This window comes from Crinia signifera, chromosome 11 (assembly GCF_055691185.1).
Source record: "Crinia signifera chromosome 11, ASM5569118v1, whole genome shotgun sequence".
Taxonomy (NCBI): Eukaryota; Metazoa; Chordata; class Amphibia; order Anura; family Myobatrachidae; genus Crinia; species Crinia signifera.
Genome location: NC_139227.1, coordinates 79,840,957 through 79,857,555, shown reverse-complemented (window position 1 = coordinate 79,857,555; position 16,599 = coordinate 79,840,957). Strand labels below are relative to the sequence as shown.

General features: G+C 43.9%; 1 protein-coding gene across 1 annotated transcript in view; it reads left to right on the top strand.

Annotated features, from left to right (window-relative positions):
* LMNTD2 (lamin tail domain containing 2) overlaps positions 1-16,599 on the top strand; it is an 80,866-nt gene that overhangs the window by 51,901 nt on the left and 12,366 nt on the right. Inside the window, exons 2-4 of the mRNA XM_083164605.1 lie at positions 9,521-9,707; positions 10,122-10,241; positions 10,948-11,087. Of these exons, the coding sequence (XP_083020731.1) occupies positions 9,521-9,707; positions 10,122-10,241; positions 10,948-11,087 (447 nt within the window). The remainder of the gene's footprint in view (positions 1-9,520; positions 9,708-10,121; positions 10,242-10,947; positions 11,088-16,599) is intronic.

The following is a 16,599-nucleotide window of genomic DNA, read 5'->3' as shown; positions in this document are numbered from 1 at the left end:
CAGCTTGGGGGGCTCCCAACTGCCACCCCAGCGGGATAATGCCGGCCGCGGGTGGGACAGCGGGACAGGACCCGAAAATCGGGACTGTCCCGCTGAAATCGTGACACTTGGGAGGTATGATAATTTGTATAAGGGGTATATGGTGTGGTAAACTTAGGTGACCACATAAAAGGTGCTGAAATGTTGTCTACCATGTTTCGGCTTTCAGTGCCACCTCACCCCACAGGTATTTTAGGACATCGGGATCCTGCGGGTGCACCTTTGGAGTGCACCCAATATATCTCCCTGCATTTTTCTTATGCCCGCCCCCTGCCTTTTCCAGGCATATATAATTAGTTGAGAGCATTTACACAAATAGAGACACACCCATGAGCAGACCACCCAAACAGAACACTGGTCACGCCACCCACATTATTAGGTGCTGGCCACAACCCCTATTATTGCGCATAATAGGCCCTTGATCATTTTCAGCTCCAGGCCCATTTAGACCTTAATCTGGCTCTGGGTAACATCCAGCTTGCTTGAATGTAATGTAACAAATTGCAAGCAGAAGAATCTTGACTCCCTTGTTTTCTGGAAAGTTGTATGTAGCGTAAAGCTGTAATTTAAGCTGAGGCACACACGTTAGTCAGTGCTGCGCCTCAATAATAGGACACATGAAAGTATAGAAATTGCTCTTGCAAGGGCTATTTCACACACACTGGTTTTGACCGGCCGGCAAAAAAAATTGGACTTTTTTTGCCGGGTATAACACGGAAAAGACTTGGCCACGGGATTACAGCCGGAAATATAGACTGAATTTCCCACCTGTCATGCTGTGTCTGGGCCGTCCTAATATGACAGTGTGTGCAAAGAGAGATGGAGGCCTTTCACACACATCCGTTTTTTGGTGTATTGTTTAATCTCTCCCTCGGCCCCAACCTGATGTCATAGGTAAACCCCTCCATCAAATTTACACTTTACCGGCTCACGGAGAAAGGATGCGGCTGTATAGGGAGACTAGATTGGGACTATGTAAAAACCGGACCCGGACAAGACCCCGGACCGCCAGACCAGACTTCATAATCTGCAGTCCGGACCTTGTAGTACCCGGTGCGGGGGATGTCCCGTCCTGGATGTGTCTTGTCCGGGGGGATGTCTATGATAGCTTTCACCAGGGACATGGGGAAGGGGAGATTACAGCCTACACGTGTGGTCCAGACAGTTTTTGCTATATGCTTGGACCATACCGGGAGGCTTTATTCTCCCCCTCCTCCTCTCCCTGGTGACAGCTGTCACATTAAGCCCCACAGACAGGACACCCCAAGGATGGGACACCCCCTGGACCGGACACTACACGTTTCGGACTTCAGATTTTGATGTCCGGTCCGGTGGCCTGGGGTTTTGTCTGGGTCCAGTTTTTACCCATACCCGACTTGATCAGCTGAGAACAACAACTAGCAGTAGCACAATGATTGTAGCTCATGGTAGTACGAACTTGCCTATGCAGCTGCGATCATTTTCGGCTATGGAATTGACCATTATTGCGGATGCCCATAAAAGAACATAGATACCCACTGAAGTCATTGCAAACTCATTGTGTTGAGTACATAGATCATACACGACAATCAGGAACACTAAATACTAAGGAAGTCCTAGGGCTACGCTGACTGGACATGGCAGTAGCAAGCAGGTCATATGTTTTGTATTTACATGATCACAGATAGCGGCATATACACACACCCCAAAAACAGCCATGACAAGTTTGTGTTTTTGCTACCACTCTTTGGTTACATCAGCTTTGCATACAACACGAATTAGGCCCATTGTACAATCATTAGTTCATGTAAAACATTCATTGCTCTCCGGCTCCCTCTACTGTCCATAAGCGATATTATAAACCTTTTTAACGATGTCACAACACAGTGAAAAGTAGTTATACAGCCTTTACACCTTGCCCCGTGGCCACAAAACATGTGTTTAACGGAGGTCTATAAAATTTAACAAAATGAAGTGGTGGGCAGCACAGATAGTGTAATGGTTAGCATTATTGGCTCACAGCGCTGAGGTCATGGGTTCGATTCCCACCATGGCCCTAATTGTGCGGAGTTTGTATATTCTCCCCATACTTGCGTGGGTTTCCTCCGGATTCCTCCCACAATCCAAAAATATACTGGTAGGTTATTTGGCTCCCAACAAAATTAACCCTAGAACGAACGTGTGTGCGTGTACATGTGGTAGGGAATATAGATTGTAAGCTCCACTGGGGCAGGGATGGGATTGTGCAAATATTCTCTGTAAAGCGCTGCAGAATATGTATGCGCTATATAAGAAACTGTTAATAAATAAATAATCCAAAAATAGTATTTGATATTCCAGTACATTTTGGATACATTGATAAGGTTTTTAGTAATTACTTGGGGGTGGATTGGGAACTAAATGTGGTCATGGAATTTTTTTAAGAAGTGACCTTACATGGGTGGCAGTAAATCAAATGTAGACGGAACCACCACACACAAAAAAAATGCAGGATTAACCCTTTGAGTGCCAAATGAATTTGTCAAGACTGGTATGAAAATTGCCAAGCAAACATTTATATTCATCATAATGACTAGTAATGTGTACCTTCCATAGGAAATATATATATATATATATATATATATATATATATCAGTATAGAGAGCACTCACCAGTCTTCAGATAAGATGCAAATAAAAGGCTTTTAATACATCACCAAGGTTTCATGCAAATAGTCGACGTTTCGAGCCTCGCCGGGCTCTTTGTCAAGACAGACAGGATGGGTCACAGCCCCAGAAGTTATTTCACCATTGGTACATACAGGGTTTATATCCCCCTGAGACAGGAAGTACTATCACCAATCGCTCATATCGCTTACACACTTATAAATCTAATCAAGAATCATACTACAATATTATAATATTAGCAAGGGCATACAGAAATATAAAGTGCTTACTTGTCCTGAAAAATCCCGCTAGTGTAGGAACTTCTATCACAGTATAACTCCTTAATCAGATAGCGTGCGTTCCACTGCGCTGGAACGCATCTACAGGAAGTGCCTTGAACCAATAGACGGACAGCGCATCATCTGCAGCTGCCGTCTACACACATTAACATCATATCTTCACTTCCTTGTTTCTAGATGTTGCTAAGATACCGCTCACTCAGCTATTAAGCTACAGCGCAGCTGCATGCGTTCCATATCAATAGCTGGAACGCACAGCCATTGCTCATAGCGCAATACAATATTTTAAATAGAATAGAACCAGCGAATAGGTGTAGGGACAACCTGTCTCAGGTGCACAAACTAGTATTAAAGGCACAAACAAACAGCACACAACATATAATTTAAAAACAGGAGGGGGATCAGGGCAGGCCAAGCGGAGGTCAAAGGACCAATCACACTGCAGCCTATCAAAATTCCCCTCATCTAAAAATTATTATTAGAGTCCTGGCAAATATCAATTTTACTTCAGGTGGTGGATACATAGTTCATTACCTCATTAAAGAGAAATACTTCATTAAAGAAAGATACTATCCCACTAGGGGTATATAACAGTCAGGACACAATTTATATATTACTTCATACAAGATCTTAGAACAGGGTTATTTTAGAGAAAGATGTTCATGTGGGTTTTCTCGTTTAAACCCTTAGGAGCCACAGTGTCCAAGCGATGGATCCACTGGGCCTCCTTTTTTAAAAGCAGCAGCCCCCTGTCACCACCTCTTGGGGGAGGGGGAATCCAGTCAATGGCCATACACCTCAGAGTTGATAACTGGTGTTTCTCTTTAACAAAGTGGGCCGCCACTGGTTTGTCAGTGGAGCCTGTGGAGTAGGCCAATCTAATAGAGGATCGGTGTTGATTGATCCTTTCGCGTAGAGTCCGAATAGTCTTCCCCACATACATGAGGCCACATGGGCAAATCAAGTAGTACACCAGGTGATCCAGCTGACAGTATAACCGGTGTCTCAAATAGATCTTGATGCCACTATGTGGATGGCAGAAATAGGTACCGGTGATAAGTACCCGGCAGGTGGCACAACCAAGGCATTTATAGCACCCATTCTTCTTAGTGAGCCATGAGTCTTGATTGGCTTTGACAGGTTTCATATTGGGTCTCAATAAATGATCTTTCAAATTGGGACCCCTGTTGACACTTAGAAGGGGAGGAGCTGTGCCCATTTTTCTAAAGACTTGATCAGACGTTATCAAGGGCCACTGTTTCTTAATGATACGTTTGGTGTTATTGAAATTAGTATCACAGTGTGTATTGAAGATTATCCTTGAATTAACCGTCGGCTCTTTAGACTTTTTCTGCTGCTCAGAGAATTTTTTTCTGGCTTTAGTGAGGCTTCTACTGATAGTTTTCAGACTGTACTCCCTATCTGCAAATCTTTGCTTGCATTCTGTAAGCTGAACCTCCATAGCTTTTTTCTCAGAATTATTCCGCATTACCCGTAGGAATTGCGAAATGGGCAGGTTGGACTTCAACGAATCTGGGTGATGACTTGTAGCCCAGAGAAGGGTATTCCTGTCCGTTGTTTTTTTGTATAAGGTGTACCCCAACAGTGCCCCATTCTTAAGGACCGTGATGTCCAAAAAGTTCATAGAATGAAAATCTGAACTTGAGGTGAAGCGTACTGGTGTGTCCAGACTGTAAAGTGACGTGACCATATTCAAAAAGGATAATTCATCACCTACCCAAATCATAAATACATCATCGATGTATCTTTTGAAGTATTTGATCTGCCCTGAGAAATGCGGAAAAATGTGTTTCTGCTCATATTCATGCATATACAGATTGGCGAAGGCGGGGGCCACATTGGACCCCATTGCCGTCCCCGCCAGCTGCATATAATAAACATCTTGATAGAGGAAGTGATTGTATTTAAGCACCATATCCAACAAACTTAACATGTATTCAGTTGGAGGTCCTGAATAGGGCCCTTTGACCATGGCTGCTTTAACAGCTTCAATGCCCTCTGTGTGTGGAATGATCGTATATAACGAATTAACGTCTAGGGTACACAGAAGGCATTCTGGCTCCAGCACCCCCAGACCATTGATTTCACTCAGGAACTGTGAGGTGTCTTTGAGGTAAGTTGGAGTCAGTTGAACCAGCGGTTGGAGATAGTGATCTAACAATTTAGCCAGAGGCTGTAAAATAGATCCTCGGGCTGAGATGATAGGGCACCCGGGAGGATTGACGAGGGACTTGTGGATCTTCGGCAGCGTATAGATTATAGGGCATACCGGATGTTCCACTGTTAGGTATTCCTTGGTCTCCTCATCAATCCATCCCTGTATCACTCCTACCTGAATCATCTCATCGACCTTAAGTTTGATAGTCCCCATAGGGTTGGCGGACAATTTTAAATAGGTCTTATCATCAGCCAATTGTCTCTTAATTTCAAGATCATAATCCACAAAGTTTTGTAACACTATAGAGCCACCTTTGTCGGCACTACGTACCACTATTGAGGTGTCGTCTTGTAGTTCTCTAAGTGCTATTCTCTCAGCAGGGGAGAGATTATCAGAGATCCTATTTTTATTGGCTGAGTCTTTACATTGCTGGTCTATCACTTTCAAAAAGGTTTTTAGGCTGGCATTGGTACTAACAGGGTCGTAGGTGCTAGGCTTTTTAAACACTTTTTTCTGTACTGGAGTGTTACAAAACTTTGTGGATTATGATCTTGAAATTAAGAGACAATTGGCTGATGATAAGACCTATTTAAAATTGTCCGCCAACCCTATGGGGACTATCAAACTTAAGGTCGATGAGATGATTCAGGTAGGAGTGATACAGGGATGGATTGATGAGGAGACCAAGGAATACCTAACAGTGGAACACCCGGTATGCCCTATAATCTATACGCTGCCGAAGATCCACAAGTCCCTCGTCAATCCTCCCGGGCGCCCTATCATCTCAGCCCGAGGATCTATTTTACAGCCTCTGGCTAAATTGTTAGATCACTATCTCCAACCGCTGGTTCAACTGACTCCAACTTACCTCAAAGACACCTCACAGTTCCTGAGTGAAATCAATGGTCTGGGGGTGCTGGAGCCAGAGTGCCTTCTGTGTACCCTAGACGTTAATTCGTTATATACGATCATTCCACACACAGAGGGCATTGAAGCTGTTAAAGCAGCCATGGTCAAAGGGCCCTATTCAGGACCTCCAACTGAATACATGTTAAGTTTGTTGGATATGGTGCTTAAATACAATCACTTCCTCTATCAAGATGTTTATTATATGCAGCTGGCGGGGACGGCAATGGGGTCCAATGTGGCCCCCGCCTTCGCCAATCTGTATATGCATGAATATGAGCAGAAACACATTTTTCCGCATTTCTCAGGGCAGATCAAATACTTCAAAAGATTCATCGATGATGTATTTATGATTTGGGTAGGTGATGAATTATCCTTTTTGAATATGGTCACGTCACTTAACAGTCTGGACACACCAGTACGCTTCACCTCAAGTTCAGATTTTCATTCTATGAACTTTTTGGACATCACGGTCCTTAAGAATGGGGCACTGTTGGGGTACACCTTATACAAAAAACCAACGGACAGGAATACCCTTCTCTGGGCTACAAGTCATCACCCAGATTCGTTGAAGTCCAACCTGCCCATTTCGCAATTCCTACGGGTAATGCGGAATAATTCTGAGAAAAAAGCTATGGAGGTTCAGCTTACAGAATGCAAGCAAAGATTTGCAGATAGGGGGTACAGTCTGAAAACTATCAGTAGAAGCCTCACTAAAGCCAGAAAAAAATTCTCTGAGCAGCAGAAAAAGTCTAAAGAGCCGACGGTTAATTCAAGGATAATCTTCAATACACACTGTGATACTAATTTCAATAACACCAAACGTATCATTAAGAAACAGTGGCTATTGATAACGTCTGATCAAGCCTTTAGAAAAATGGGCACAGCTCCTCCCCTTCTAAGTGTCAACAGGGGTCCCAATTTGAAAGATCATTTATTGAGACCCAATATGAAACCTGTCAAAGCCAATCAAGACTCATGGCTCACTAAGAAGAATGGGTGCTATAAATGCCTTGGTTGTGCCACCTGCCGGGTACTTATCACCGGTACCTATTTCTGCCATCCACATAGTGGCATCAAGATCTATTTGAGACACCGGTTATACTGTCAGCTGGATCACCTGGTGTACTACTTGATTTGCCCATGTGGCCTCATGTATGTGGGGAAGACTATTCGGACTCTACGCGAAAGGATCAATCAACACCGATCCTCTATTAGATTGGCCTACTCCACAGGCTCCACTGACAAACCAGTGGCGGCCCACTTTGTTAAAGAGAAACACCAGTTATCAACTCTGAGGTGTATGGCCATTGACTGGATTCCCCCTCCCCCAAGAGGTGGTGACAGGGGGCTGCTGCTTTTAAAAAAGGAGGCCCAGTGGATCCATCGCTTGGACACTGTGGCTCCTAAGGGTTTAAACCAAAAAGCCCACATGAACATCTTTCTCTAAAATAACCCTGTTCTAAGATCTTGTATGAAGTAATATATAAATTGTGTCCTGACTGTTATATACCCCTAGTGGGATAGTATCTTTCTTTAATGAAGTATTTCTCTTTAATGAGGTAATGAACTATGTATCCACCACCTGAAGTAAAATTGATATTTGCCAGGACTCTAATAATAATTTTTAGATGAGGGGAATTTTGATAGGCTGCAGTGTGATTGGTCCTTTGACCTCCGCTTGGCCTGCCCTGATCCCCCTCCTGTTTTTAAATTATATGTTGTGTGCTGTTTGTTTGTGCCTTTAATACTAGTTTGTGCACCTGAGACAGGTTGTCCCTACACCTATTCGCTGGTTCTATTCTATTTAAAATATTGTATTGCGCTATGAGCAATGGCTGTGCGTTCCAGCTATTGATATGGAACGCATGCAGCTGCGCTGTAGCTTAATAGCTGAGTGAGCGGTATCTTAGCAACATCTAGAAACAAGGAAGTGAAGATATGATGTTAATGTGTGTAGACGGCAGCTGCAGATGATGCGCTGTCCGTCTATTGGTTCAAGGCACTTCCTGTAGATGCGTTTCAGTGCAGTGGAACGCACGCTATCTGATTAAGGAGTTATACTGTGATAGAAGTTCCTACACTAGCGGGATTTTTCAGGACAAGTAAGCACTTTATATTTCTGTATGCCCTCGCTAATATTATAATATTGTAGTATGATTCTTGATTAGATTTATAAGTGGGTAAGCGATATGAGCGATTGGTGATGGTACTTCCTGTCTCAGGGGGATATAAACCCTGTATGTACCAATGGTGAAATAACTTCTGGGGCTGTGACCCATCCTGTCTGTCTTGACAAAGAGCCCGGGGAGGCTCGAAACGTCGACTATTTGCATGAAACCTTGGTGATGTATTAAAAGCCTTTTATTTGCATCTTATCTGAAGACTGGTGAGTGCTCTCTATACTGATATATATTGTGGCTGTACCCCTTCTTGGACTGTAGCCTGAGTTTGGCACCCCAGCAGTTGTTTCATGAAGATTGAGTGTGCCGGTTCCGCAAAACTCTCTCTCTATATATATATATATATATATATATATATATATATATATATATATATATATATGTATATATATATATATATATATATTTTACACAAAGTTTTTTATTTGAATTTATATAGCAAATGTGAGCGACGCTGGCATTTTAAGCTGATATTTTGCCCATCTCTCACAGAGATTTTGGCATTTTTAGCAGATATTTTTGTGTATCTCAAAGATGTTGGCACTCTTTAAAGTTCTGGGTTAAAGCTGTTGGTTTCAATATGCTTGGCAGTCTAGTGGCCCCCAAACCTTTAAGCTGCTGTGACAAACCACACACCTCCACATATTCACACCAGTGGAGTCCAGAAACACCCCAGATGTTGTTACACCCCCAGATAGCACCAACTTCTGTCCCTTTATTAGTTATCACAATGGATATTGATAGATGCCCTCCTTAGATGAGTATTTGCAGCATTGGGTACTCTTGCTCTGTGACCCGGCAAAGAATGTGTGTGGGGGAGACAGGAGGGGAATGGAGCCAGAACTCTGTGCAGGACCAGGTCATAAAAAAGAAGTGTCTGGCTGATAAGTGGCCTCACAGGGTGCTGGCCTTCCGGGAATCTTCCCTGTAAGGTCTTAGGCCAATCCACCCCTGGACATTAGACTAGGGGTATATTTAGGAAAATCCCCAATTTCTGAGAATTTTTTTTTTCAATTTTCAGCAGGGGAACGCTGGCAACAGCACTTCAACTTGCCCTTCAGGACCCATTATCACCCTGGGCACCTGAATGCCTGTCTGTGCGTGTGCGTGTGCACATAAGGATGTGTGTGGGTGTGCGGATGCCCCTCTATGCATGTGTTGATGTTGTTTTGTGCAGGTGCAAGCAGACAGTAGTGTTTAGATTTCACACAGATATGCCATTTTATTTGGTCACTAATATATTAATGTTATTTATAATCTTAATAAACATTCCACCTCTTTCTTCTGCAGCTTCCTTTGTCCCCTAAAGATTGTTGAGGTAAACTCTTTGGGTTACTTCATCCGAATACTGAACACTTCCCAGCAGCAACCTGTTGATATAGGCGGCTATATCCTGCAGCAGCTTCAGGCTGGACATGTGGTGTCTATGTACCGCTTCCCACAGAATCTCCTTGTTCCTCCTCTGCAGCACATCACGGTAAGGAGACGTGTACTCGCACTGACCACACCACATGATGTGTAGGGACAGTTGGGTCATTTGCTCTTTCCATAGGTTTTACATGTAATTCAAAAACTTTATGTGGACTTGCTCCTTTTGTGTATTGTATCATAGCAATGGGCCCATATCGACATAACGTGGCAACACACATGGTGATCTGGTTGTTTATCTCAGTCGTTTCAATCACGGACCAATATGGAAACACATCTGGATGACTGAACAGATGGCCTATATTTCATATTTAAGTAACATAGAAAAACTGTTAATTTACTCATGCAGAGGATATACCATCACCAAATGCCCCTGAGTGTAGTGGAGAGTCATGAGTCCTACCTGGTCAGAAGTGTTACGGAAATAAAATTCTGCTGATATGGTTTTATGCATTTGGTTTAGGTATGGACATCTGCAGCAAAGATCTCCCATCACCCACCCACAGATTTAGTGTGGAAAGGACGGGTTTACTTCTGCACCAACCCACAATGCACTACTGTCCTGTCACGCCCAAATAATCAGGTAGGGTGTAAAGAGCATTATCAATAAACATTGTAATATTTTTTGCAATATAATCTGCTCCCAGAGTTATTATGTGAAGCTTTAGAAAGCAGTCACGACTTCAGCAGACTCGACCGCTGGATTGAACAAGGACACTTCTTGTATTGTAGTGAATATAATGGACCCTATTCTATCAGCTGAAATTGTTGCGGCTTTAAAAAGTGCAGGTAGTTAAACCAAAAGGATTTATGTTGCAACTTTGGGTATGGGTAAAAACCAGCCCCAGACAAGATCCCCGAATGCTGGTCCAGACATCAAAAGCTGCATTACGGAGCTTGTAGTGTCCGGTCTGGGAGAAGGGGTGTGTGTGTGTGTGTGTCCTGTACGGGGGGGGGGGGGTGTCTGTCTCCAGGGAGAGGAAGAGGGCGAGAATAAAGCCTGCCTGTATGGTCCGGGCATGTAGCAAAGTCCAGAATGGTCCGAACCACACAGGGAGGCTGTAATCTCCCCTTCCCCATGTCCCTGGTGAAAGCTTTCACAGGATTCCCCCCCTCGAATAGGATACCCCTGACCCCAGACCGGACACTACAAGCTCCGGTATGCATAGTTTGATGTCCGGTCCGGCGTTCCGGGGTCTTGTCCGGGTCCGGTTTTAACGTAGTCCCTGCAAGTTTTATCAAATTATTTTCATACTGTTTCATACTGTTTCCTTTATCTCTGTTTTCAGCCTGTAGCTTCATATAAACCTGTGGCGTCACCCGGTTGGCATACCACTGCTAGAATAAGTGCATCTCCGAATCAAACAGTCATCAGAAGGCCCATGATGGAACATAGTCTGTCTAAGTCCCCACCACCTGCACCTCCCAGGTAATCCAGTCATAGACAAATTACTCTCTGCACCTTGCCTTGAAACATTTTCCCAACTTGTTGTTACATTCAAACTGATTAGAAATTTGGTCCGGGTGCGATACAGAATGGCAACATGGATGTTACTGTATATCAACATGTGAATTACACAATGTCAACATGTCAAAAAATCGACATTGTGTATTTCTACATAGACTTTTTACAGTATTTAAGCCCCAACCATAACGCAGCCTAACCGTAATTCTAACATGACGGGTAAAACTTAATAGGAGGAGAGCTTCAGAATGTGAGAGATTTGGTAAGTAATCTCGTTTTTTTTTAAAGCAGCAATTATTTACACTGCAAAAATATCGGATTATACTCACCGATAATTCCTTTTCTTCTTAGAGACCATGGCAGCCTTAACATTGGGATTTCATCCCTCCTCCTTGTAATTAGACAGGTTACTTTTTTCCCAGGGACCTCCCCTTCCTGTATAAATCCCTGCTCCTCCCAGACCCTGGTGTCTTTTTGAGTGTCTCCTTCCATTCCTGGGAAAAAAGAACACAAAGGGAGGGCAAATAATGGCTGCCATGGTCTCTAAGAAGAAAAGGAATTATCGGTGAGTATAATCCGATATTTTCTTCTACGATCCCATGGCAGCCTTAACATTGGGAAATACCAAAGCCATAGTAAGAAAGGGAGGGACACAATAGCATGCTCTATAAGATTTAATTCTGAAACACACTCTGCAGAACTTGACCCCCAAACTGGGTTCTCGATACATCTAGCTCATAATGCCTTGAAAAGGTATGAACTGAGGACCAAGTGGCAGCATCGCACAGATCCTTGACTGATGCCTTCGCCTTCAATGCCCAGGACGTCGCAGTAGCCCTCGTGGAGTGTGCCGTAATGATTGCCGGAACTTCTCTTCCTTCCAATTTATACGTGAACGATATAACCTCTCTCAACCATCTAGCGATGGTCTACTTGGTAGGTGTAAGCCCCTTTCTGGCTCCTTCTGGAATGACGAATAGGCTTCTTGATTTTCTGACTTCTTCCATTCTTTGTAGGTAAACGGTAATACATCTTACCACATCCAATTTGTGTAACAATTCTTCCTCTTCATCTTTCGGATCAGGATAAAATAAAGGTAAAGAGATCTCTTCATTAAGGTGAAATTCAGAAATCACCTTGGGAACGAAATGCGGATTTGTTCTCAAAACCATTCTTCCTGGAAGTATCTTTAAGTAAGGCTCTTCAGCCTAAAGGGCTTGCAGTTCACTGACTCTTCTTACCGATGTTATGGCAACTAAAAATACTGTCTTCCATGTTAGATATCTTAATGAAGTCTCTGACAAGGGTTCAAATGGGGCTTTCATCAAGGCCGTTAAGACCAAATTCAAATCCCATGACGCTACTAGCGCTCTAATTGGTGGTCTCATTCTCTTGATTGCATTACAGAATCTTATAATCAGTTGTTCTTCTGCTAACTTTCTCTCCACCAAAACGCTCAAGGCTGAAATCTGCACCTTTAAAGTAGAGTTGGCCAAACCCTCGGAGAATCCCCTACAAAGGAACTGTAGGACCTCTGCTGTGGATGTCTCTTGTATTGGTAATGTTACTCCTCTCCAGTTGATAAAGGCACGCCATACTCTATAGTAAATACTTGAAGAAACCTTTTTTCTTGCTTGTAGTAGGATCGCAACTACTTGATCTGAAAGACCCTTCTGTTTCAAGGAGTTCCTCTCAATCTCCAAGCCGTCAAAGCTAGAGTAGCTGGATCTGGGTGAAATACTTGATCTTGTTTTAATAGATTTGGTCTTATTGGGAGAGTCCAAGGACCTAGAACTGCCAATCTCTGTACTGTTGTGAACCAGGCTCTTCGAGGCCAGAAAGGAAGAATTACTATTACTTCCACTTGATCTTCCATTATCTTCTTTAGAACCTTGTGAATTAGTGGAACTGGTGGGAACACATATCCTAGCTGGAATGTCCACTGGACTGAAAAGGCATCTGCTGCTGATGTCTGGGGCAGATAATATCTGGAGAAGAATTTCTCTACCTTTCTGTTCAAGTGTGTCGCCATAAGGTCCACATCTGGAACCCTAAACCGACTGGTCAGCTCCCTGAAGACTTCTCCATTCAATTCCCATTCGCCTGGGAGGATCTGATTGCGACTGAGGAAATCTGCCAGAATATTCTGTTTCCCTGGCATGAATAGGGCTGTTAGGGAATTCAGATTCTCTTCTGCCCATGACAGTACCTTTGTGATTACATTCATAAGGGACTTGCTCTTCGTACCCCCCTGATGATTCAGGTATGCCACGACTGAAGTATTGTCCGAGAAGATTCTCAAATCTGACCTCTTGACTCTTGGAGAAAAGGATTCGATAGCTCTCCATACTGCCTCGGCCTCTCGCCAATTGGACGAATTCAGACTCTCTCTTTTTGTCCATAGACCCTGTACTGTCTCTCCTTCGCAGTGGGCTCCCCAACCCGACTGACTTGCGTCGGTTGTGATGACTACAAACTTGGGAACCTGCAATGACGTTACCTTGTCTCTTAATGTTGGTTTGCTCCACCATGACAGAGATTTCTTTGCTTTGTCTGGAAGTGACACCTTCTCTGTCTTCGCCCATCTTCTTTTTAGGTATGGAAGTACTGCCCACTGTAATTCTCTCATATTCCATTGATGTTAGCGGCCGTCGGCAGTCACATCAGGTTGCTATGGCAACCCAGATGCGACCACAATGCTGGAGCTAACTTTGGTCTGGTCAGGCCACCATCCTGCTCTGACATCAGACCAGGAAATGTGTGGGCGGTGGCAGGGTATTTCAGGGAGGCTTTTGCTGCAAACGGGTGCTGCTGATATTTCCTGCTTTCACTTAGGTGTCAGACTTGTCTGTAGTCAGTCAGCCTTATCCTGTGTGATTATTCCTGTGTGATTAATTAGTCAGCCTGTACTTAGTTGAAATCTTGTCTAGTCAGTCAGTTAGCAGTATTAGAGAAGCAATTTGTGAGACTTTAGTCAGCTAGTCAGCCAGTTTATCTGTGTACAAATTGTTAGACTAATCCTGCTAGTCTGTTCTCTGAGAGGGATTTTCAGCCTGAGACTAGAACACTGAATTGTAACAGCTGCAGAGAGTTCCAGCCTTTACCTGTATGTGAGCTTTGGAGTGGTGTGTTCTCCCTGCCATTACTCCTTAGTGTCAGTACAGGTAAACCTGCAGCTGAGCGATTCAGTCGAGCTGGTGGTTCTGCCGACACAGTCGGTTCTGGTACCTCCAGTCGGTCTCATCAAAACCTGGTAACACACTACTCCATCTGGTGTGTACCACGATCCTCTGGTTCTGAGGAACAGCGGGTGGGCCTAGTTATTTCCCTATTACAGGGTGACCCACAGACTTGGGCTTTTGGCCTAGATCCCAATAGTGCCACACTAAGAAATGTTGACATTTTCTTTGCTGCACTGGGGGTGTTGTATGATGACCCCGACAGAACAGCCTCTGCAGAGGCACAGTTGCGACCCCTGAAACAGGGGCAGAGAGCCGCAGAGGTATATTGTACTGAATTCAGACGGCTGGCACATGACACTCAGTGGAATGACCCGGCACTGAGGAGTCAATTCCGAGTGGGGCTGTCAGACCATATAAAAGATATTTTGGTGCAATATCCGTCTCCCGCAACTCTGGACAACTTAATGCAATTGTCCATTAGAATAGACAGACGCCTTAGGGAACGGCGTCAGGAGAGGGATGTTTCCACTGTCCGTTCCTTTAATTTCTGTCAGGAGAACGCGGGGGGTACAGATGAACCCCTGCAGATTGGGGCTAACAGACTGTCTTCCAGGGAGAAAAACAGAAGACTTGTACAGGGATTGTGTTTATATTGTGGAGGAAGAGGTCATGTAGTGGGATCCTGCCCTGAGAAGGCGGAAAAACTACAAGGTCTGAGAGTGACGGGGAGAATTCTGTCAGGCCTATCTTCCATAGTCCCCAATAAATCCATTTTAATTCCTGTGCAGATTTCATTTGAGGGCCACTGCATTAATACCAAGGCTTTTTTGGACAGTGGTGCGGATGGAAATTTTATTGACATCAGTTTTGCTCACCAGGCTAAAATTTCCATTATCAAACTCCCCAATAAAATAACCATCTGTGGCCTTGATGGGGAGACGTTATCTCAGGGTCAGATCTCCTCTCGTACCTCCTCCATTGAGTTGTCAGTAGGTGCTACACATTTTGAAAAAATGTCATTCTTTTTAGTTAAGTGTTCATTTGCACCAGTAGTTTTGGGTTTACCTTGGCTCAAACAACATAACCCTGTGGTCGATTGGGTGTCAGGGGAGATTCTCAGATGGGGAGATCAGTGTATATCTTCTTGCAGTCGTCTTCCTATTAGGATGTCTCAGACTCAATTAGAGGGGCTACCAGCATCATATCAGGAATTTGCAGATGTCTTCTCTAAAAAAGAGTCTGAGATATTGCCTCCACATCGGCAATACGATTGCGCTATTGATTTGATTCCCGGAGCTAAATTGCCCAAGAGTCGTTTATATTCCTTGTCGCTGCCTGAGTCGCAGGCGATGACAGAATATATCAAAGAAAGTCTAAGAAAGGGATTCATTAGGCCTTCTCAGTCCCCAGTGGGATCAGGTTTTTTCTTTGTGGGCAAGAAGGACGGGTCATTGCGACCTTGCATTGACTTTCGTGAGCTTAACCGGATTACTGTTAAGAACTCCTATCCGCTGCCACTCATCTCTGTTCTCTTTGATCAGCTGCGTACTGCAGTAGTCTTTTCCAAGATTGATTTGCGGGGTGCTTACAATCTTGTGAGGATCAGAGAAGGAGATGAGTGGAAGACAGCATTTAATACACACTCTGGGCATTACGAGTACCTAGTTATGCCTTTTGGGTTGTCCAATGCGCCTGCTGTATTCCAGGACTTCATCAATGATGTTTTACGGGAGTTCCTGGACAGGTTCTTGGTCGTGTATCTAGATGACATCCTGATTTATTCTAGTTCTATTTCAGAACATAGAACCCATGTTAAGGCAGTTCTTCAGAAGCTAAGAGAACATAATCTGTTTGCCAAATTGGAAAAATGCCAGTTTGAGGTACAGCAAATATCCTTTTTGGGGTATGTCATCTCCCCTAAAGGATTTAGCATGGAGAATTCTAAAGTGCAGGCTGTCGTGGATTGGGTGCAGCCCTCTAGCCTTAAAGCGATTCAAAGATTTCTTGGTTTCGCAAATTTCTACAGGCGTTTTATCCCATGGTTTTCTACCATCGTGGCTCCCATAGTGGCGCTGACCAAAAAGGGGGTTGAAGTCACGAATTGGTCCAAGGAAGCTAAGGATGCTTTTGCTAATCTTAAAAAGGCATTTATCTCTGCTAAAGTCCTTCGACATCCTAACCCAGATCTTCCCTTTGTGGTTGAGGTGGATGCTTCGGAGGTTGGTGTTGGGGCAGTGTTGTCTCAGGAAGACACTCTGGATAAAAAATTACACCCGTGTGCCTTCTTTTCGAAG